The sequence below is a fragment of the Lissotriton helveticus genome, chromosome 10 (assembly GCF_964261635.1).
Source record: "Lissotriton helveticus chromosome 10, aLisHel1.1, whole genome shotgun sequence".
In the NCBI taxonomy this organism is placed as follows: domain Eukaryota; kingdom Metazoa; phylum Chordata; class Amphibia; order Caudata; family Salamandridae; genus Lissotriton; species Lissotriton helveticus.
In genome coordinates, this window is record NC_136071.1 from 275468990 (window position 1) to 275494730 (window position 25741).

Sequence of the window (25741 nt, forward strand, 5' to 3'; positions counted from 1 at the left end):
CTCCAACCAGGAGTGAATACTGTTAGCTATGGATGCTGAAAAGTGTTTGGTAATGTTAATTGGCCCTATTTGGCTGCCACTGTTAAACACTTCCATCTTGTGGACCGTTTTTACAGGTGGATTCTCAGTAGCTATAGCCAACCAACTGCAGTGATTCGGGTGAACGGACACTCTTCTACTCCGTATCAGATTAGTAGAGACATGCAACGGGGGGCCTGATGTCACCCCTACTATTCGCCTTATGGCTCGCAGAATTTGGGCTAATCCTATGATACGAGAGATCGTATTTGGGGAGAGCAACATTCTATTAGCCTACATGCAGATTATATCATAGCGACTCTGGAGGACCCTTCCAATTCATTAGCTACCTTTCTTAATTAACTCAATCCCTTTGGCAAGGCAGCAGGCTTCAAAGTGAACATCACAAGCTAAATAAAATCTTCCTCCTGTGACAATAATATTATGGATGATGCATCCACATAATGTATATAGTTGTCCCTCAGATTATTAGAACTTACAACAATTTATTTATTCATATTTTATTAGTATAAAAAAGGTAATGAAATCTCAATTATATACATTTAAAAATTATTTGATATCTCTACTCAGTGATCAAAGTGAACATCCACAAATCACAAGCCCTTAACTTGACCCTCCAGACCCACACATTGGACACCCTACAACGAACCTTTCTCATTGAATGGGTGACAACATCTCTTAATTATCAAAATTTAACCTGCCAATTCAGGTCTGACTTACATTGATGGAGGCCTTACTGTCTCTCCTGGCTTGGTTGCATTACGGCTTTAAAGATGACAATTCTCCCTAGGATCTTATTTCTGTTCAAGTCCTCCCGGTTTAGCCTCCTTTTGGGACACTGCGAACCCTTCAACAGGAGCTCAGCTGCTTCGTATGGGCAGATAAGAAACCCCACATGCGTAGAGATTTAAGTTACAAACCCCCAACTGAAGGAGGCGTAGGGGTACCAAATCATCACCGCTATTACCAAACCACTCAACTTAGGGTCTTCGTGGAATGGTCTTGCGATGATTCGGAGAAGCACTGGCTTTTCATGGACAGAGCACTAGCAGGTCAGCCTTTGTGGGGAATCTCTTTCCTACCTAAACTCGCCCAACCCAAGAGCCTTTACCTTTCCCCTATTGCCAAATCCTTATTAGATGCTTGGGAAAAAGTAGTGGTACTGGAAGGACTCGCCTCTTTCCCCTCCCCTCTGAGGCCAATCGTAGGAAATCCAGACTTTACCCCGGGTTTGAATAACCTGGCATTTGAAGTCTAGAACCAAGAAGGTTGAAGATCTATTGGTCACTTATTTGCTTATAAGGGCTTGCGCCCTTTAAGTCCCACCACTCGGATCACACCTTACCTGAGACCGAGCGCTGGCATTATATACAGATGCGACATTGGGTGATGCTCCATCAATTTGCCCCAGAGCACAACGTCTACACACCCCCTTAGAGAGGTGGTTGCTTTCTAGGACATCCAATGCTCGACTCAATTATGAAGGATATTACTTATTAAGTCCTGCGGCTACCCAGCTCAAATCTACAAGCCGGAAACTTTGGGAGTTGAAGATAGTTCATGATTTGACACAGAAGGAATTGGGGGACATCTATTACCGTGCTAGACACATGGCTCACAATGTGGTAAGTATTGAAACATAAACTAAGACTGTCACATATTGGTACCTTACGCCCACTCGGCTTCTCAAGTATAACCCATCCTGAAATCCAGACTGTTCGCGCCATTGCAGCTCTTTAGGCACACTGTTACATATTTTATGCGATTGCCCAGCACTTACATCTTATTGGAAGTAGGTCCTTGATGAAATCGACACCCATTTTTACACGCAAATCCCTGCCTCCCTGCCTACATCATCCTGGACTTACCAAGTGCACTTACCTTTACACTTAAGTACTGTCAGGCAGACAGACTATACTAGCACTAGGGGCGCCAAGGTGTTCAGCCATGCTGAACACCTTGGTGCATTGGGTTACAGGGCACACTCCGACATATCAAGGATGATTGCATCGATTGTGGCACATACTTGGGATGGAGCGCTTATTCCTCTCCTTATCGAATCAGGGTACCTCCTTCCCCGAACTTTGGAGCCCCTTCTTGAAACTATTAACGTCAGAGTTCCACAAACTCACTTGTCCTAAATACCTACGCCTTCTTTGACTGTCTGAGACCCTTTATAATACCACTTGAGAGAGTCCTAATTATTTACAATGCTAATATGTGAAACTGTGCTACTTTTGATTTTGCATGCTTATGGGTCCCGGGGGGTTAAAGGGATGGGGGGATGGGTTCAGGGTAATATGAAGAATTCTAATGTTGCTTTGCCTGATAGGCAGCAGGCCTTGTATTACCTTTTTCTTTGTTTTATAAAAACCAATAAAGAGATTTAAACCATAAATAAGACAACCAATGAGTAGTAACTTCTGTAATATGCATACCACAACAGAATCTTTGAGCTTCGGAAATAGGAACTAAATTGTCTTATATGACAAAACAAGAGAAGCATTTAATTTGGAAAGTTAAATAACTATGTAAGATATCTTGAAACATATTAAATACCATTCTTTGAACTTTCATATTATACATGTAATGTTATTTTAAATTCCCAGTGATGCAGGTAATACATGTGATGGCTCCATAGCAATGTTTTACCTTGATTAGAGGAAGAATATGAAAGAAAAGTTAATTGTTATATTCAAAAATAGAGTGGCAGACAGAGCCATATCCCATTCTCTGACTGCCACATCACCTCAGGTCATTAGAACATACTCTATGGAAGAGTTAGATTCCACTTGTCATGTTAGTCTGTCTAAATTGAGATATGAAAACTGATGTTTACTGGGAAAAGAGCCATACATAGATGACCTAGAACCTGCACGATTGAGACAGGAGCTTTAAAATATGGAATGCTCTGAATCCTGGAAACGACATTATTGCTAGGAGTGCCAGAAATTATTTAAAACAAATTCGGTTTATATCATCGTGCAAACATTGTCACAGGATGTCATGCTCAAAAGGAAAGAAAATTATAATTGGGGTTAGAAGGCCCAACATAACCAATGGTGCTACTAAGTAATCCTTACAAATTTAAACAAAACCTTGATTAAATGAGCTGGTATATAAATAGGTAAAGCTACTTTCACTGGAGTGTGGACACCTTCATTAATGCTCAAATGTAAATGCATAAACAGGCAACAATATGCTGTTAGTTCTTGCAGAATCCTGATGCAGGACCTATCTGGCATCAAAATCAAAACTAGCAGTTAAAATAGAAAATACCAAAATAAATAGGATCATTCAACTGTTCTGTTGGCATTTACATTTACTATATGTAATATTTTAATCCAACCCAAATTTGATCCATACTTCACATTCACTTCGAGTTTGCATTGTTCTCCCAGTGTAAATATTATTCTATGTCCTTTTTGTGTTTCAACCTTGCGAAACATACTGGTATTTTTAGATTTAGATACACTGTACATGAACAATTGCACTGTGTAGGAAATTGGGTTACTGGTTGAGGGGGTGAAACCCTACTCAAGCAGCAACCACAATTTCTGTCAGAGTGAAGTGACAAGCAAAACCTAAATTAACCTACGCTTAACCCTCTGGTAGTGCGGCACAAAATCAGAAAGGCTTAACTTTGGGGCAAGGTGTAAAGCATATATGCAGTGGTTCAAACAGTAATAAAGTGAACCCACAACAGAAGAAAAATCCCTCACCAATTTAGAAAAACAGAGTACAAATTTATAAATTATTTAACATCAAAACATCAAACATCCACTCAGTACTCAAAACATTAAATATCCACTCAGTACAACCAGAGATAAGCAATTTTAAAGATTTAAGTGAAAATAGTGCATAGAAGCACAAAGCAACAACTGTGGTTAGCTGGCTATCGCACACCGAGACAAAGTCATAAATTCAGGCCAACCGTGATGGAGCGCGGGCTGGACACAGGGACCAAGTTATGCCTGCGGAACTCAGTACCTTAAATCCTGGTTGCGGAGCGTTGCGAGATCCTGCATCAAAGATGTGCTGCGCAGCAACAGTTCCTAGGAGCTGCAAAGCAGGGATGTGAAGTCCTGCATTGTTGTCAAGGAGGCCATAGACAAAGGACTTGAAATGCGAAGTTCTGCGTCGAAGATGTGTTGCGCACCGGCAGTTCCGAAGAGGCTGCAGGGCTGCAACTCGGAATCTCACATCATCATCAAGAATCCCATCGCCGAGAGGCGTACGATGAGAAGGCCTGCTTCGAGGATGCATTGTGCAGCAGCGGAATCAAGGAAACTGAAAGCAGTGTTGCGAGGTCCGTTTCCAATGATGTGTCATGCTGCAGCAGTTCCAAAGTGGAGCTGTGAGGAGGTCATCATGCTGCATTGGTTCCGACCACAGCTGAACTGGCAGAGCACCTTCAGGCCGACCTCCAAGAGTCCACGACTGGGGTGGTCCCACCTAAGGAGGCAAGATTCACAGCAGACTGAGTCCAGGTGCTGGGTTCAAGGTGGTTGAAGCCTTTTCTGTCCCTGAAGCTCTAATCAGGCCAGCCAACTAGTCCTTGGAGTCACTTTGGTGGTCATTGGATCAAGATGCATGTCCACAAAGGACGTCTCAATATGGCATTGAAAGTTGATGGATATAGCAGATGACAATGTTGGTCTACCGGAAGGGCTGCAGGGAGGAAACTTGCTGAGTATACAGTTAAGAGTTATGGCAAGTATCGATGCACACATTATACAACACTGTTACGCCTCCTATTTTATGGAGAATCATCTCTTTTCCATCCACAGAGCATAATGAATGCCCCACAGGATCTTCAGATTGGAGCAAAGGGGTACATCTAAATGTATGAAATGCGGACTAAAGAAGGTGAATGACATTCACATGGTTGTGGACTGCCCCACGATCCAGGAGTTTTGGGAAAGATCATGGCGAATATTTTCGGAATAAACATCAAGCCCATATCTAATTATCTTTGGGGCCATAGAGCGACCCGAAAAGTTAGGCAAAGATAGCAGCAAGTTGTCATTTTTCTTGACACTCCTGGCACAAAGAAAAATATGTATGAAGCGGATATCTGGATTCCCTCTGACATGTAATGAGTGGCTTAATTCTGTAAGGCGCATCTGGAAAATGGACTCTATAGACGTAACAGCCAAGAGGCATAGGTTTTGGCAATGCTTGACGAGGTAGATGGAACTGAATAGTCCACTGGGAAGCCTAGAGATGGATTCTTCAGGAACTGCCGGGTGACACTAAACCAGTTGTCTGATGATTACATCATATGTTTTCTTTTGTCTTTAATACTCTGTACCGTACCACTGTAACCCAAAGAAAGCTAAAAACCTCTTTGGTGAGGCCACTCCACAAAAGGGGATGCTATTAGGAAATTTAGGGTTAGAGCCTGAGGTGAATGGGTATAAAAAAAATTATTTTTTAAAAGAGGCAGTTCCAGTCCCTTTTCTCAGGCAGCAGGGCAACAGATTGGAAGTCCTTCTTGAAGAGCAACACAGCAGTCCTTCTGAGTTTTCCACAGGTCCAGAGGTGTACTGAAGAGTTGGATCTGAGGGTCCATTGTTTACACCTGGTGACCACTTTATAGTAGGGAACGGATCTGGAGGTTTCCACCCTAAAAGGTGTTTGGAACTTCCTGCCTCCCTGCCCTGGCATCAGCTTATCTGGGGTCACAAAAGACTTGTAAAAAATTCAAAATCCGATGTTGGTGCGCTGGGCAGAGCCTTTGTGATATACAAGTAACAGCTCCTACCCCTTACAAAGCCAGAGGTGGCCCATCTTGCAAGCGCCTATTTCCCTTTGTTTCACTGCCTGGGAGCAATACACAAAGACCAACTGCCAGCTACACCTAGTCATGTAACTCCTTGTACAAGCTGCAGGTACCAAATGGAGGTGACAAATAAATGCCAAATTGTAAATGTCGCATTTTCATAATTGTCACTTAAAATCCGACTTTGCCATTGAAGGCGGTTTTAAGTTACAATTCTTTAGACACCAAATTTAACAATCCTACTTGCTCCCAATTGAAAGTTATAATTTATTAAATGTAATAAATTAACTCAATGTTATTGTATGGGAGAGGTAAGTCTTGCAGTAGTGAACACTAATTTAAGAGATTTTTACTACCAGGACAAGTAAAAGTGAAAAGTACATGTCCACCATTTTAAATGCACTACACCTTGCCTTAAAAGGGAAGCTTTAGTACTGGCAAAAGGTTTATTTTGCTAGGTCGGAATGGCAGTTTACAACTGCACAAACAGCCTGCAACGGCAGGCCTGAAAAACAGGCTACTTAAGTGGTAGTGCATTGAGTGCTACATACCCACGAGTAGCATTTACTATACAGGCCCTGGGCACAGGCAGTAACACTTGACTAGGGGCTTAAAAGAAAAGAAATATGCCAATTGTGTGTAAGGCAATTCTACCATGTTTAAAAAAGAGAGAGTACAAGAACTTTACCAATGGTTAGCAGTGGTAAAATGTGCAGAGTCCTAAGGACCACAAAAACGAGATTAGAAAAAATGGAGGAGTAAGTAAGGCAAAACGTTTGTAGGAAGACCACCCTAAGGCTGATAGGTCTAACACACGGTATCTCTGAATTAGAGATGTTGACAAAGAATTGTTAAAATTAAAATGAGTTTATCTCGATTAGTTTTTTGTATGTTTTTCTATTTAAAGAAATAAATAAGACCTGTGGAAACATATTTGCTGTTGAACCAGCCAAACATCCCTTTCTACAACGAAAGACTCGATCTGAATATCAGGCCTCCAAGTTAGAAACAAGATTAACTAAACGAAAATAATCTTTGTGAACCTCTGAACAATACTGCAGTAAAATAAATAATTACCACAAAATGTACATTGTAATAAAATCACAGTAGACAAGCAAACATTGTGCACTGGGAAATATATAGTCTGCCTCTGGAATCTCTAGCAACTCATGTACCTACCTTACTGCAGTGTCGCAATAAAGAAAGCAACAAGAAAATAAAAAACTGATAAGGGGAAGAAAAGAAAGAAATTGTGGATCGCAAACAAACTCTGGTCCATTCAGTGTGACCTATACTGTACCATCCCAGATTAATGTAGAACTTAATTTACAGTTTGCCGGACGGGTACTCACAAACGTAACAGATATCTCATCTGCCTAACTATTAGTACATTACGAAATAATGTACTTATAATAAGGCAGACAAGATACCAGTTATGTTTGTGAAGGAGAAAACCTTTTGCCAAACTCTAAATCTGGCCCTTAGTTCCCACAATTATGACTCCCTAAAGAACTAAAGAAAGAGAAATCAAAAAAGATAAAACCCTCTCTTCACCAGATTCAGCTTCAGGCAGTTTAATCAAGACATTTTTGGGATTCTGAATGTATGTGGAGGCTGTGCAAACACATTATAGTTCAGAGCCTACTTGTGGCCCGGAAAGGACCCTAGACATAATGAATTTAGCAATGGATGCCAGTCTTCAAATGTGAAGTTCTAATTGACATAAGACAGAGCACACTATTTTTTAACTCAAATGAATAACTTACTTGGAATACAGTACCATGATTATCTTTCACTTAAGTCTATTTTGGAAGGTACTAATTTCCAGTTTTGTAAGGTTTATTAACATTCTCATGCTCCTCAAACGGCTTCTTGAGCTTGATTACCATACTGTAGTGTAGAATGTCATATTAATTTGACATTTAAATTCCTATTTTGCCAAGAACTGGTCTCTTAGCACTAAGCATAATTGTTAATCAGGACATTCAAACAGTAAGTACTTGTCCCGGATGTGTTAAGAAACATGTATTAGACAGACACCAAAACTAGGGATCACTGAAAGAATATCGACTACCACAATATCGAGTACCCAAAATATCGAGGTGAAAATATCTACTACAAAAATATCGAGTTTGTATGTACAAACAGGTAAGTACAAAAATATCGACTACAAAATATCGTTTACAAAAATATCGTTGTAAAAAATATCGACTTTACTAAAAACAATGTTTAATTACATTAATATAAAAAATTAATTACTAAAATATAATTAACAATACTTAAAATAACTTTTAATAATTAAATATTTAATGAAAGTAAAAAAAAATATATTTTTAATCATATTTCTTAAAACATATATATATAGTAACAACATTTAATTAAATAATAGGCAATATTGTATATGTACCCCAAAAACCCAAAACTGACCCTGAACCCTAAAAATACCCCTTTACCCAAAAACTAAAAACTGACCCTGAACCCTAAAAATAACCCTTTACCCAAAAACTGAAAACTGACCCTGAACCCTAAAAATACCCCTTTACCCAAAAACTGAAAACTGACCCTGAACCCTAAAAATACCCCTTGACCCAAAAACTGAAAACTGACCCTGAACCCTAAAAATACCCCTTTACCCAAAAACTGAAAACTGACCCTGAACCCTAAAAATACCCCTTTACCCAAAAACTGAAAACTGACCCTGAACCCTAAAAATACCCCTTTACCCAAAAACTAAAAACTGACCCTGAACCCTAAAAATACCCCTTTACCCAAAAACTGAAAACTGACCCTGAACCCTAAAAATACCCATTTACCCAAAAACTGAAAACTGACCCTGAACCCTAAAAATACCCCTTTACCCAAAAACTAAAAACTGACCCTGAACCCTAAAAATACCCCTTTACCCAAAAACTGAAAACTGACCCTGAACCCTAAAAATACCCCTTTACCCAAAAACTGAAAACTGACCCTGAACCCTAAAAATACCCCTTTACCCAAAAACTAAAAACTGACCCTGAACCCTAAAAATACCCCTTTCATTTAACATAATTAGCAATTAATCAATTAAATAAAATTAATTACCAATTACATTTTAATTAATTAACAAACATTTTTTAATTAACAATTAATTAAATATTACTACCAATTATTAAATTAACATATTTAATTAATTATAATTAAATTACTTCCCACCCTATTCCCCTATAAACCCACAACCCGCTAGAGAAAATACATTATTTTAATTGACATAATTAGCAATTAATCAATTAAATAAAATTAATTACCAATTAAATTTTAAATAATTAACATATATTATTTAATTACCAATTAATTAATTATTACTACCAATTAATAAATTTACATATTTAATTAATTATAATTAAATTACTTCCCACCCTATTCCCCTATAAACCCACAACCCGCTAGAGAAAATAAATTATTTTAATTGACATAATTAGCAATTAATCAATTAAATAAAATTAATTACCAATTAAATTTTAAATAATTAACATATATTATTTAATTACCAATTAATTAATTATTACTACCAATTAATTAATTTACATATTTAATTAATTATAATTAAATTACTTCCCACCCTATTCCCCTATAAACCCACAACCCGCTAGAGAAAATAAATTATTTTAATTGACATAATTAGCAATTAATCAATTAAATAAAATTAATTACCAATTAAATTTTAAATAATTAACATATATTATTTAATTACCAATTAATTAATTATTACTACCAATTAATAAATTTACATATTTAATTAATTATAATTAAATTACTTCCCACCCTATTCCCCTATAAACCCACAACCCGCTACAGAATTAAATTACACAATAATTAAAAAAATAATTAATTAAAAAAAATAATAAAATAAATTGACACTTTTCACACATATTATAACATAAACACACTATAAATAATTAAATATTATTTAAAAAACTATATTTTTTACTATCTAGATTATATACTTGGATATTTTCACTGTCTATATTATTTACAGTCGATATTACTTCACTTACCTTAAAAACGATATTTTGGCTGTCGATATTCTGTCTAGTCGATATTTTCTCCAAACGATATTTAAAACTCGATATTCTGTCCAGACGATATTTTGGAGTCGATATTATGTCTGTGCACCCAAAACTAGATGTACCCCCAATAACAAAGCTTAGTTAACTGTACCGAAATATCTCCCCCCACACCATTTTCTCCCTAATAATGAACATATCAGTAGAACTCGTGGACTGCACATGTTCTCTTGGCAAAATAGACCCTATTGTTCCATGTTAGTCACTCCACTTTCCACAAAGACACTGTACTCTCCCAGCAGCTGACTTTTACAAGAAGCCTAGTTTTGAAAGTTTACAAATATTGTAAGTGGCACTAGCAACAGTCTGGAAGACCTGGGTATACGCATCTAGAATTATAGAGCAAAGATGATAATGTATATGTGTCTAAAGGGATTCTGTAGAGAAAACAAAATGAGGATAATGTTGCTTCACTATAATTAGAAAAACAGCTCTTATCTGAACATTCAGACGCCTAACCAATGTACATGGCATTTGGTATTGTTAGACCTGACAGCCTTAGGGAGGTCTTGCCCCCAAAGTCTTGCCAGCCTATTCAACTTTTCTGACCTCGTTTTTAAAGGTATTAGAACTTTGTGCACTTTACCACTGCAAACCAGTGCTAAAGCACTTGTACTTTCTCCTCTAAACATGGTAATATTAGTTTTTCCCCAATTGGAATATTTAGTTTACTTATAAATTGCTAGTAAAGTGGTACTGCCTGTACCCAGGGCCTGTAAATTAATTGCAACTCGTAGGCCTGCAGCACTGATTGTGCCACCCACTGAAGTATTGCTTTAACCATGTCCCAGGCATTTGCAGAGCCTGTGTGTGCAGTTTTCACTGCCATGTCAACCTTGCAAAGCAAACCTTTTGCCAGGCCCAAACCGTCCTTTTTTACACATACATGTCACCCTTAAGGTAGGCCCTGGACAGCCCAGATCGTAGGGTGCAATGTATCTAAAAGGCAGCACATGTACTTTTAAGTTTTACATGTCCTGATAACGAAAAATTCTCAAAGTCGTTTATCACTACAGCAAGGCCTATCTCTCCCATATGACAACATTGGGATTACCTCATTACATTTTATATGCGTAATTTTCAAATGGGAAGCAATAATACTCCCATATCTGTTATCACTAGAATTCTTTTTTAAAATCCTAATTTATGGTGAAGTCATATTTTAAATTACAATTTTGTAAATGCCACTTTTAGAAAGTTATTATAAGTAACAACTTTTATAATAATTTTGACATCCAAGCCCACAAGGGTATATTGGTTTGTCCAGCAAATCATAACACACTTTTATGAAAGTTGACATTTTCTTACTTTAGCCATTTGGTACCTGCGACCTGTCTCTGATCACATGTCTGGGGTGGGTGACAGCTGGGCTTTGTGCATTCCTCCTAGTCAGCCTCACACAATGGGAGCTTAGGTGGGGCATGATGAGCCATCCTGGCAGGATGGGAGAGAGGAGCTGGATCCAACCTCACGTAAGTGAATAGGCTGTGTCCTGTCCACACACAAAGGGCTGCATACCCCTCTTTAGAGAGTCTGGAGCCAGGACAGGAAGGGTGGGACCTCAGTGCACTTCAAAGGCTTGTTTTCAAGGTTTTTCCCACTTCAAAGGCCCAGCTGGGTGTAAGTACTGGAGCTCCGACACCACTACTTCAGTACACTTCTGGAACTGTGAAGACCAGGAAGAACTGCTGTGCTGCCGAAAAGACTGCCACTCTGCTGGACGGCTGTTTTGCGGAACACCTACTTTGCTATGCTAACCTGCTTCCCTCTTACCTGGGTTATCGTACTGAACCTACATCACTAAACCCAGAGTGACTCCAAGGGCTAGCTGGCTGGCCTCCTGATCTGAAGTCTCAGGGACATAAAAGACTTCCAACCAACCTGCTTCTGCACCTGGACTCTGCCATTTGTGAGTCTACCCTGCAAAGTGGTGCCACCCCACTCCTGGATCCCTAGAAATGGGCCTAAAGCACTTTACTAGTAGAAGTGATGCATCCTCTGCTGAGCGATGTAACTCCAAGCAGAACCGGCGCATCTCCTCAGCTGAGCGGCACATCTCGAGCAGAACTAATGCATCACTGCTGCAGCGCGGTTCAGACCTGTCACAAAAGACTTGCATCGCGCTGCATCCCGCATCTTCGGGCGCCCCATCGCCTTCGAAACCACCACTACACAGCACATTTCCCGGCAAAAACTCCACGTATCGCTCGTTGACAGCAGCCTCAGCGCCACTGCCAAACCTCCTCAGCTTCCCTGCTCATCGGAACTGAAGCATCGTCTCCATTGCCTTCTCCTCAAAATCCCAGGTGACAGGATTCTCGATGTTGACGCATCAGGGCCTTGCAACGCAGCCTCGTTGCATCTTGGAACCGACGCGTTGCTTCAGTTGCACAACACATCTTCAATGCGATCACGCAATACCCTGCAACCCGGATTTAAGGTACTTTGGTTCAGCTGACCTAACTGGGTCCCTGTACCTGGCCTGCACTTCATTACGGTTGGCCAGATATCTCCAATACCGCTTTGTGCTTTTTGGCTCTATTTTTCACTATAAACTTTAAAATTCAATATCTCAAGTTCTACCAATTGGATTTTTGTTGTTTGGGACTTGTTTTATTTATTAAATCAAAGTCTATTTTTCTAACCTGGTGTGGAATCTTTTTATGTGGTGTTTTGACTGTTTTACTGTTTGATGTGTTGCACAAATACTTTACACATTGCCTCTAAAGTTACGCCTGACTGCTTTGTGCCAAGCTACCAGAGGATAAGCACAGGTTAATTTAAGTTGTGCTTGTGCCTTACCCTGACTAGGATTGTGGCTACTGCTTAACCAGGGCATATACCCCAGTCAACCAGGAACCCCATTTCTAGCAAGTATGTAAAAAATATAAGCAAGAGCCCTAAAGTGAATGTTGATTATCAAGCCACAGAAAGACATACATATAATTAACATACACAGCACATTTATCAGATGTAGCATGTCATTAGGAGAAAATAAGGCCAATATTGGATGAGAGGAATGGATGAACAATGAGGAATCCCACATTGGAGAGTTCTCGGCTGGAAGAAGAATGTCGGAATGGCCACTGAATAATGTGATTGTTGGATATGAATGCAGTTGTGCGATCAAGTAAGATCACAATGCTGACAACACCAATATGTGAATCAAGTGGATGGTCCTCTAGTAAGCAGAGCATGTGAGGCACAGTTCCTTGCAGGAGTCTAAATTCTCTCTGTTGGTAAAGGAAAATCACCTCAATTCACAGAAAGTACAAAGGACAAAGGACGCTAAAATAGGCAGGTGCACTGTTTCTAAAGCTGGATATCAATGTAAGGAGAATAAATCAAAATACGTTTTAAGTGCTTATTCACGAACTGCATTTTGTAGCACAAGCAGCAGTACTACTATAGTATTACTCAAGTACAACAAAATACTATTTACTAACCAACATGAAGCAACCTCAGCACACGTAGGACTCCATTTTAACAGTAAACGTGGGAGGAACCGGGGAGGGCTGGAAAATGGGGTATACTCTGACTTAATAGGGAGAGATTTAGGGAATGGTAAGGAGGATCGAGGGCCTTAAAATAACACCCCGTCAGAACTAATGTTAAACAAATGAAATTATCTTGTATTATAAAATAATTATTTATATTTTGCATAATGTCAGTATATAAATAAAAAAACACACACACAGACATGCACTTATATAATGCATTACTAATTTTAATATATAATGTTATAATACACTTATTTTAATATTAAAATCAAATCAAACTAAGACTTTTATCAACCAATTAAAAATAATTAGAATTAATTCTAATGATAACTGTTGATACAAATAATACATATTAAATACAATTAAAATGTTAAATGCACATGGAATTTATTTAATATTATTTAGAACATTAAATAGATATACTTCATTTGCCTAAAGTTAATGTGCTAGAACATTTTCTTTTATTAGTTCTAAGTTTACCCTTTTATAATGAAATATTTCAATAATTATTATAAATATTGCTAAACTTTAATAAACTTTAATATTTTGTCCTATGCTTTACCATAGGAACTTCTCCATGTACATGTGAAAAGTTACTAGGCACAATGCAAGTCCGCACCTAGAAGTAAATTTACACTCAAATGATAACACTGCAAAAAAGTTCAAAATTACTACTAGGTTCAGTAGTAGATTTACTGGCAAGTACATTTACATATGTAAATTTACCTTTGTGAACAGGCTCCTTTGTTGTCAGGCTGGCTGGCGTTGGTGGTATTCTTTATGAATGTTAATTTGTTTTCGGTGTGAGAGACCTGAGAACCTTGAACCTAACTTATCATATGGTGTACAGAAATTAGGCAATGATGTGGGCCAGCTTTATTCAGATGATGAACACACACGCAAGCACGCAGAAAAGGAACTTTTAAGTGTGACTTACCTTCGACCTTCACAGAGAATGTAATGCTGGTGCCTTTTTTAACTTTTTTATTGGTGAATCTCTCCAGGAACCGAGGAGGGAGCAGCTGCTCTTGTGCGTCTAAAAGAAATATAAAATACAATGATGAGGAGACATACATAGTACCTAGGCCATCGTGGATATTTTACTGTCAGGCACAGCACCTTCTCTCACCTTTGGACTTCTCTGCATCCAGTTTCTCCTCCTCAGTTTGCTGCTCATGTGGATCTTGAAACACAGGAAACAAAGAAGCTATGAATGAAGCTGCAGCAAAGGATATTGATTGAAGAGAGTACAGAAATGGGACAAAGAATGGTGTATGTGCTGTCTAGGGCTATTTTAATTATCACTCAACTGCAAAGGACACCTTTAAACATCACTCTATTTTCTGCTCAAGTGCTCAGTGCCTGTCCATTCAGGCATGGAAGCCCATTCATCAACTGGTCTGTCTTTCAGTCAACCTTTTCGCCCATCTATCCATTTAACAACCTCCACTTCAATCCATCAATTTACCTACCCAGCCCCTTAAACTCATTTATTTAGCCATCCATTTATCCGGCAGGTCTATCTATTTGCTTCCCCTGCAGGACCTACACTTGCTTTCAGTCTGTGTTCTTCCCTAACTCATCTGTACAATCACTCCAGAGCTATATATATATATATATTATAAAAAATAATAATTGTCATGTGAGACCCACAGATACATATTTGTATTTGAATATAAGAGTTTCAAGAAATCTCAGGTCATCTTTCCCAGGTTGCAGTTTGACTCGTTTCTTGCTGGTACCATTTATACTCAGTTAGAATATTCCCATCGGTGACAGATTTAGTATGGTCTTCTGCACTGACATTGTTTTTTTCTATGAAACTCAATTCCAGAGCTCAATACTCTTGGGAGTAGAAGCACTAACATTTATTTGAAATACCAGATAACACTGTCAAAACTTGCATCTCTAAGAAAGAGATGGTGCCTAATTGTGACCGGCCTGGCAATCCAGCAAAGGCTCAATGATGATGGGCACCTAGGTAACATCAACTTATGGTAACATTTGAAAGGTAAATTTGATCCACTGCTGCAAGCAAATCAAAACTGGTCTTTCTCCCTCGTGCCAACTTGTAGTCTGTACCTAAAATGTCTTGCCCTTTCCTTACCTTTTCAAAAATTGCTGTACAATTACTTGTGTGATGACCACTTACTTTTAATATTAGTTTTCTTCCTAAGTGCAGGAAAGTATGAGTGTGAGTATCTATATACATTTACATACATACCATCAAGGTGTACTAACGCTTTGAAAAAGTATTTACATTTTCTATTTAAATTAATCTATAAAGTGCTTGCCACACCACTATGACATCTCTTGGCCTTGTGAAAATGGCAATACCTATATTCAGACAACGTGCAAAACAAATTCTAATGTCTTCCCTAATATTGGGAATTTGGGGGCATAATAACAAGGGCTTTATCTCCGCTTTTTTGGCGTTAAAAGCCAAAGAAGCGGAGACAAAAATATCGCCCTATCAACAACAGGGTGCTAACATGCAAAATCGCATGTTAGCACCCTTTTTCACTACGCTTCGCTTTGCATCTCTAATGAGATGCAAAGTGGGCGTTCCAGAGCAAAATAATAGGAGAAATGTCGCTAAGCGACATTTCTCCTATTATCAAGCTTCACGCTAACCCTGTTAGAGAAAAAAAAAGCAGAGCTAACCACGGTTAACGCTGCTTTTTTACGTCTGCTAATTTTCAGATTTAGCCATGTAATCCAATGGGAGGTGGATGACATGGCTAAGTCCACCTTGGGCTATCAACAAGGATATCCCTATCCTTGTAGTTTTATTGCTGAATTTTCAGCGATAACTTCCCAAAATGCCGCTATCGCTGGATTTTTTATCACCTAGGCGGTTAGCGTTGTTAATAACGCGATAACCAGGCCATATTATCCAGCAATAGCGGGCGTTAAAAAAATTAACGCTAAGCGCCCTTACCGTTAATTTTCCCTGTTCCTTGTCAATATGCCCCTCAGTTTTTACAGAGCTGTTAATAAACAGAGAACATTAGATCCTTTTAAGATTACCCCAGACATGCAAGGTTCAAAGACCAAAAGTGGGAAAGCTATCTCTTCATTTATTTGATGGCGGTCATCACTCTCTGAGCTGTGGCAGGTATAAACACGTGAAATTTTAAATGTTAAATAAAGTAAACATAATGTATAAACCTATGAATGCTTAAAGGAATAAATGTACTAAAACATGAGATCGAAATGTAGCGATGAATTGTAAACAAGAATTAGAAAGAGCAACTATTGATTAAAGGAATGGGGTCTTTAAGAAGGGTAGGGAAGGGAGGGAAAGAGGAAAATAAGGACTGACTGAAAGAAGGAAGGAAGAAACGAACGAGAGATTGAAATGAAAGGGAGAATAAAGGAACAAAGAAGAAGTTTGTAGAGAGAGCAGAACTACAGAATGAGAAGTCAAAGGGAGAAGAAAATGAAAGTGGAGAAAGTAAGAAAAAGGTCACGTGAAAAGAGAGACAGAAAAGATAGAGTGGTAAAGGCCACCATTAGCAGAGCCTCAACTGCTTTACTTACCTTTGACCAGCAGTCTGGCAGAGGAGTAAGCAGATCCTGAAGAATTACTGATGTAAGTGGAATATTCCCCTGAATCCTCCTTTGTGACATTCAGAATTTCCAGTGAATTACGCTTTTTCTTGTCAGTTATGAGAATCCTGTCAGAGGCATGAATGGGTTGTCCATCCTTGAACCAGTAGACTCGAGGTCGAGGGTACCCTGCAAAAGACAGCCTTTCTTTAAAATCCCAATATCACTGACATCATGATGTAGTGTGCATCCTGACCTGGGCCCCTGGGGTTTCTTAATTCAAGCTAAACATAAGTGAATTCTATGTTCAATAAATCAGGTGGAAATCTTATACTGATTTTTGCTTTACTGTCACCAGACAGTCAAAGTTCCTCCTATTCTTCAAGGATGCTCAAGGCAAAAGAAGCTGGAACTTGAGACCTTGAAAATATCAACCTATCCAAAGTTTTAATCTGTCTGTGTAATGATGGTTGTCTGGTGTAGCTTTCACCTTCTCTTCATCATTAAGCAGCAACAGTCATATATGTTGACATTAATGAAATAATTGGTAATATCATCGTGAATTGTTTACAGTGTCAGTGATGTATTAAGGGATATCATGACTGACTGACTTGACATTGCACAATACATTTTATTTTTACATTCTTATCAATATTTATTTCAGATGTAATGTAGTAACACCGACTGGAAATTAATTCTAAAAGGCAGTGGCAGCAACAATAAAAAATTGTGATTGTTGGCATGATGGGTCTCTATCTGGAGAGTGCAGCGCTTCCATGAGGCAGTCCAAAAACCAGAGATCCACAACTTCTGAGCCAGATAGACAGGATGACTGAAATGCCCTTAACCAAGCTGGAACAAAGGTCTACCCTTGTTTGGGTGTCAATGAAATGCATGCAAAATATTGTTTCACGTGATCAAATAACCAACCACCTTCCGTGAAGCTGAGCATTGGATGGCTTTTAGGAAAACATTTGAAGAACTGTGGCTCTCTACCAAAACTTACCACTAACTAGTCATTAATTAACTGATGGCAGAATACTAATCTCATGGCTCAGTTTTCTTAGTAGATACTGCAGCTCTGAAAATATGTTTTCATATGAGAATACATACTCTCGAGAGGGAAGATGGCGGATTGACTCCGCGGCCTGAGAGCACGGAGCCGGAGCTACACCCGTAGCATGTTGCTGCATCACCACGATCTTCACTAATTGTGTTTAATTACTTAATGAGAGCAAAGAGAAGACAATGATACCTTTATCTCTGTAGCGCGGATACAGGCTTTGCGACATTCTGTGCGGCCCGAAATACTCATACATCCGCTACGGCACCTCTTGAGGCTCAGGCGAAGGAGAGCACAAAGGCTCAGGGGCAATTAAGCAGCTGGCATTCAACAGCCGCAGCAGCAAAAAGCATTGGCTCCCAGGTTGGAAAACCAATGCTAAAACTATTACAATCTGGGAAGGCTGACGGTATTTTAGAGATATACAGCATGATGGACGGTGCGATGGGCCCGACTACTGTGATGGCAATGGTTGACATCTTGCTGAATGCAGTCCAAGTAGGGCGTGAAGAAGTGGCTGCCCCCTACGAGGCCGGCTGCTATGACACCATGGCGCCCGCTGATATGGATGATGGAACTCAGGGTCCAACTGTGGATGAAACTACCCTGATACAAGATAACTCGTTAACTTTAGTAGGTGACATGAATGGGAGAACTAATAACATTGTTATTAGTAATGCTGCAGGCAGAGGCACAATATCACAGACGGTAATCAACCTTTACAACGAAACTTTATTCCCGCATACCATCACTCCGCATACAAAGATAACTAAATTACTATTACTCCGCAATGCCATTATAACGTATGGCATTACATTTTATATGCTTGTACCACGCATGGTTTTACAACGAAATTAGTTGTAAATGCATGAATGGTAAAATCATATGTTTTTTTAAATTTAAGTTTAAGGTAAGTGTATGGTTTTGGGGTGTAGTGGTATATGTTTTGAGGTACCGGGGTGTTTTAAGGGAGGGTTTGAGTAGTGGGGTGCACGGTAATTTTAGGGTACAGGGTTGGTTTTGGTTCAGGGCTATGTTTAGGTTTTGGGTACAGGGGTATTATTAGGGTTCAGGGCTAGGTTTGGGTTTTGGGGTACAGGGGTAATATTAGGGTTCAGGGCTAGGTTTGGGTTTTGGGGTACAGGGGTATTTTTAGGGTTCAGGGCTAGGTATGGGTTTTGGGGTACAGGGGTATTTTTAGGGTTCAGGACTAGGTATGGGTTTGGGGTACAGGGGTATTTTTAGGGTTATGTTTGGGTTTTGGGGTGCAGGGTGTATTTTGTGGGCCAGGATGGGTTACTGTTTAAGGGTGCTGGGGTATTTTAAGGAGTAAGGGAGGGTTATGATTATGGGGTGCAGGGGTATTTAAAGGGACCAGGGTGGGATTATTGTTTAGGGTGTACAGGGTAATTAAAAAAAATATATACATAAAACATGTATATATATATATATATATATATATATATATATATATATATATATATATATATATATATATATATATATATATATATATATAATTCAATTTAAATGAAAAAATGTTTTTTAATTAACAAAATATATATGTGTACATGTATATATCTATACTACTATAATAAAGGAAGAACTTTCAGCCTTTGAGGTGGGTAAACTCGGGAACCACAGCGCCAATCCACACACCCGATACACCGTTGGAATCGTCAGGGTGTGTAGATGCTTATAGGCTATATAAATGAAGGAAAAAAAGTTATTTAAAAAATGTACAGTAAAAAAAAGTAGTCCCTCCGAAGTAGCGCCGGCCGCGACGTGCGTGCTCACGTCAGGAGCGCGGGGAGGAGCGGCGTCCAGGAGCGCGACGAGGAGCGCCCGACATGGCGCAGGGGAGGAGAGGTGACGTGAGGAGCAGCGGACAGGCCAGCGGCGGTGCGAGCAGCGGACACAGCGGACAGGCCAGCGGCGGTGCGAGCAGCGGACACAGCGGACAGGCCAGCGGCGGTGCGAGCAGCGGACAGGCGGGAGGAGCGGCGGCTCAGGTAAGGGGACCCATGTCGGGGCACACTTACTCCCAATTTTTTTTAAATTAGAAGCCATGGCGAAACAGCAATATCCCCGCCCAATGCTTCTCTTCATCAGTAATTTTCTGCTGCGACAGGCTATTTTTTCTAGGGCCTGCCCTGCAGCTCCTGTTGTGGTTGAGTCTCTAATGATCTTCGTGAGGTCAGACTTTTGAAAATATACAATAGATAGAAGCTAGAAGATGTGCCAGCTAATTGACCCTCTGAAGGTAGTGGGGGCACATGTATTCCTGCAGGAACCAGCACGCTTGAAGTTTATTTAGGAAGGTCGCTGCCAGATCTTCCAAAATAACACTGACGCTCAGTGCGCTCTTAGCTAATGGCATATATCAGGCAATTGATTTACAGATAATGGTGGGGGCTCTTTAACTTAAGCCTGGTAACACTATTCGTAATCTGTGCCTTAGTTATACTATAGGTATCCAGATCACTATTGAATGAATGATATTCAGGCTTGGCCCGGTCTGGTCAGCTTATATACTATGGTTTGCTCTCTCTTAGGTTTGTCTTTTTTGAGGGGGGGGGGACTTGTCTTTTTTCTAAGCTCTATGGCCGGGGTGATGTGTCTGATACAGTGGGTGGGGGTTGAAGTGAGGTGTTCTCTGTTTGCTGTCACTCTATCAACATCTTAGGGGTGAATGATTCCTTTTCCAGGACATTGGGAGGAGGGCTGGACGTAGGGGGGTTTAGTTATTGTTGTTGCACCGGAAAGTCAGAGCAATCAAAATTTGTACACATAACGTATTGCAATGATTGGGAACTATTGGACATTAACGAAGGGAAGTTTTTCATGGTTTGTAGAATTATCTGATGTGTTGGAATGTTGCTCGGTTGAATCAAGCTCGTAAAAAGCAGTTAGTACGAGAGGAGCTTGCGGTTTATTAACGGCATATTTTGGGCATTACTGAAATGCACCTGGCATTCAAAGATAGGCAGGTATTAAGGCAACTGGGATATCATGTTATCATCTGTACATCCCAGAAAATATCTATATGTAGGGTAGCAATAAGGAAATCTAAGGGTTTAGCAGTTACAGTCGGTAAAACCTCTACAGATAGTAGGGGGAGATGGGCCATTGCTCAACCATTGATTAATACTCTGAGATACATTATTTTGTGTTGTGCATGGCCCCAACCTGGATGAACCAGATATGTTTGACTTTTTAAGCTTAGAACTATTGGATTGGGCAGGGGGATTGATATATATGGGAGATTTTAATTTTGCTATGGAGTATAACATTGATTCAACTAATCGACAACCCAATAATCTGATGGCTAAAACCCGGCCCGCAATTGTGGAATAGAAGAGGCTACATGGGTCTGAGGATGCATGGAGAATTCTATATCCTCAAATACCTGGGTATACCTAGTACTCTGCTTCCCACAGGTAATACTCACGTATTGACATGGTATTTGCAAGAGGACAAATGTTAAAATGGGGTGAAGATTGAGACATGCTCGAAGATTATTTCGGATCACAATGCTATGATGCTGAAATTGCAGATACTGCAAGCAGCGTTGAGAGCTCAGCGGCTATTCTCCTCCCCTATAAATTTGCTTGCTAATTTGGAATATTGTTGGCAGTAATAAGAGTACTACTAATATTGCTATTGTATGGGTTTGTATGAAGGCTTATAATAGGGGAGTGTACACACAAGAGGGGTAGTAGAGTACACACAAATAACGACCACAACGAAACGTAGACATAGGGAAATTCAATCATTGGAAAAAGTTGCCCTCACTCACATACCGAAGTATGTGACATTCTACCATCATTGGGCCTGCTTGCAATACGCCCTGGTGTAACCACACCCAGGGCGGAGCATTAGGGAGGGGGAAAAAAAATATTAAATTTCACTCAACAAAACAAACCATATATCACTGACGACATGTAACATATAATGTGATGTGATTTGTGCCAATCACCAAGTGTCAGAAATAATAGTGCGACTAAAGTGCAGTTAATGGGAAATGTTAAAACTGATTAAGGGTGCCAACTGAAATAAGTGTTTTATTGGACATTACCTGGTACCCCTATCAGGATTAAAAACTCAAATTGGGAGGGGAAATGTCTTGTTCGAGACACGAGGATCTCACAAGACCTCCCTCCTGATACTGCTTATGTCGACATGTTTCAACCGTAAAAAATGTGCCAATGCTGGTCCCCTCGGTCTTCTTCAGGACAGTCGCCTTTTATTTCTGTCTGAGCCCTACCGCAATTCGGTATATTGGGCCCCTTGGAACTGAGCCGGTCTTTATAGATCCGTGCCCTCTCTTGTTACATGTAGAGGCTTATCCCGAAATACAGGAAAACACTTACTGTGGATAAAAGAGAAAATAAAGTAATGTAGTACGATCTCTTTTACCATCTTCAAGCTTGTCATCTCTATTTTGCAAACCATTTGTGTCTCTCTTATATCATGCTGTGTTATGGTTAGGCTGGTCATGAATCCACATAATTCATTCATGATCCTTCAGCTGAAGTGAGATCTCTTTCCCCATCCTTCCCAGCACACGAGCACAGTACTGTCCGACCTTGTGCTTCTCGATCGGATGGCTCATCAACCTTCGCTTCCACTCATCACATTACCCCGTGTAGGTCCATCACTCACACCAATCATCTCAGTTTTCAAATATATTACCCATCGTGCAACACATCCAGCATTGCCATTTGCCTTACTTAACGAGTTCGTTAAATTCGTGAACCCGAATTGGTGCCCTGCGGGAGGTTCCCCGTTCGAACACAACCTGTATATACAGGGGAAGATGAGGGGAGGAAAGTACAAAGAAACGCCCTTAGAGTCGTATTAGCGAGGGCGTAACAGATTTAAAGCTGCAACTTTACCGGAGACACTGACTACGCGGTGTCACGGAAAGCGGGCAAGGGAGCAGGACGCCACCCAAGGAACAGTAAGGAGTACTGAGGGAGGGAGAGAGGGGAGGGGGGCTTTAGTGTGATTAGATTACACGAAAGCCACAACCAGGAAGTCAGTCAAACGCTAATACGACTCTAAGGGCGTTTCTTTGTACTTTCCTCCCCTCATCTTCCCCTGTATATACAGGTTGTGTTCGAAGGGGGAACCTCCCGCAGGGCACCAATTCGGGTTCACAAATTTAATGAACTCGATAAGTAAGGCAAATGGCAATGCTGGATGTGTTGCACGATGGGTAATCTATTTGAAAACTGAGATGATTGGTGTGAGTGATGGACCTACACGGGGTAATGTGATGAGTGGAAGCGAAGGTTGATGAGCCATCCGATCGAGAAGCACGAGGTCGGACAGTACTGTGCTCGTGTGCTGGGAAGGATGGAGAAAGAGATCTCACTTCAGCTGAAGGATCATGAATTAATGATGTGGATTCATGACCAGCCTAACCATAACACAGCATGATATAAGAGAGACACGAATGGTTTGCAAAATAGAGATGGCAAGCTTGAAGATGGTAAAAGAGATCGTACTACATTACTTTATTTTCTCTTTTATCCACAGTAAGTGTTTTCCTGTATTTCGGGATAAGCCTCTACATGTAACAAGAGAGGGCACGGATCTATAAAGACCGGCTCAGTTCCAAGGGGCCCAATATACCGAATTGCGGTAGGGCTCAGACAGAAATAAAAGGCGACTGTCCTGAAGAAGACCGAGGGGACCAGCATTGGCACATTTATTACGGTTGAAACATGTCGACATAAGCAGTATCAGGAGGGAGGTCTTGTGAGATCCTCGTGTCTTGAACAAGACATTTCCCATCCCAATTTGAGTTTTTAATCCTGATAGGGGTACCAGGTAATGTCCAATAAAACACCTATTTCAGTTGGCACCCTTAATCAGTTTTAACATTTCCCATTAACTGCACTTTAGTCGCACTATTATTTCTGACACTTGGTGATTGGCACAAATCACATCACATTATATGTTACATGTCGTCAGTGATATATGGTTTGCTTTGTTGAGTGAATTTTTTTTTCCCCTCCCTAATGCTCCGCCCTGGTTGTGGTTACACCAGGGGGTATTGCAAGCAGGCCCAATGATGGTAGAATGTCACATACTTCAGTATGTGAGTGAGGGCAACTTTTTCCAATGATTGAATTTCCCTATGTCTACGTTTCGTTGTGGTCGTTATTTGTGTGTACTCTACTACCCCTCTTGTGTGTACACTTGAATTTCTGTGGGGGTTTGGGGTGGTAGAGTTAAAAGCCCTCACCCCTTCTTTGTGCTTAATAATATTATAATAGGGGAGTCACATTGCAGTTGATCTTAATTCAGAATAAGTGTAAACAACTGGAGCTGGCTCAATCGCAAAAGGAATGTCTAGACTTAGAGTTGCAACATGTTCAGGTAATATTAACATGTAGCCCCCCATGTACAGCTTATACATCTTAAGTTAATGGAAAGGCGGCAAATGGTAAATCGGTGGGTAATTGAGAAAGTGGAGGCAAGCTATCAAAAGAATAGGCATGCCATTATGAGTATGGTGAAAAGTGGGTTGTATTCTGGCTCATCACATAGCTGATAAGAATGCATGCAATGCTATTAAATGTATCTTGGGAGATGATGGCAGCAGCTATACTTGCAAAAACATAGAAAGCCTTACAGAAGGTAAGGACTATCCCTGGGCACTCTTGATGCACACAAGTGCATGAATAAGTATTTAGCAATACTTCCTTTCGAACCAGGAGGTGATCTCCCGGAGCACCTATAAAATTGAAAATCCTTTTTACTTTTGGCTTACATCGTTTATTTTGGAATGCAGCGGTTTCAATAACATTTCTTTGAATTCCCACAGCAGCTATACTTGCCCACAATTAATAGCTGAGCAATTCACCATTTTTTATCAAAAGGTTTATAATAAACCTGAGAGTATTTTGGTCAGCAGACGGCAGCTAGTTTTCTTGGGGAGTGTGGGATGCCCCGGTTAGAGTCTTTACAGAGCTCTATGTTAGAAGAGAGGGTGGGGCTAGGGGAGGTCCAGGCAGCAGTAGGTGATCTGGCATCTGGTAATGATGTAGGAAAGGATACAATTCCCTTGGAATTTTATAAAGTTTTTATGAATATCCTTGCCCCTGAACTTATTTAATTGATAAATTAGATCTATTGCGGAGGAAATCCCCATCATCATTGGGGGTGATTAACATTGTAGTCTTTCGGAAGAAGGGCAAACCACCTGAATGGAGGGGGTCTTATCATCCGATATCTCTGATAAATGTGGATGCTAAGATCTACTCTAAAGTGTTGGCCACTCTTATGAATGACCTTGTTTCTATACAACAGCATGGGTTTGTTCCAGGAAGGGAATACTATAGCGCATATTAGCACTGCAATCGCAGCATTTGATGTTGCCTGTCATACTGGGAATCAAATGGGTATGATAATGCTGGATGCTGAGAAGGCATTTGATCGGGTTGCCTGGGAGTCACTCTGGACAATCAAGAAGAGTTTTGGAATCGGTGACAGATATATAGCATTAGTGCAAGCGCTGTATTATTTTATTTTATTTATTTTATTTAAGAAGCTTATAAAGCGCACGGCTACCCCCGTCGGGGGTGTCCCGGCGCTACAGATTGCAAGCTAGAAAGAAATGAGCTGCTTATGAGATGGTGAACAACCAAGTTTTCAGTTTGCTTCGGAACAAAGGCTCCGAATCAAT

At 40.1% G+C, this 25741-nt stretch overlaps 1 protein-coding gene across 1 annotated transcript in view; it reads right to left on the minus strand.

The window, feature by feature from the left end:
* Nucleotides 1-25741, minus strand: part of OBSCN (obscurin, cytoskeletal calmodulin and titin-interacting RhoGEF) — a 2124484-nt gene that overhangs the window by 1235120 nt on the left and 863623 nt on the right. Inside the window, exons 76-78 of the mRNA XM_078665296.1 lie at nucleotides 16971-17168; nucleotides 14557-14610; nucleotides 14365-14463 (exon numbers count right to left, since the gene is read on the minus strand). Of these exons, the coding sequence (XP_078521422.1) occupies nucleotides 14365-14463; nucleotides 14557-14610; nucleotides 16971-17168 (351 nt within the window). The remainder of the gene's footprint in view (nucleotides 1-14364; nucleotides 14464-14556; nucleotides 14611-16970; nucleotides 17169-25741) is intronic.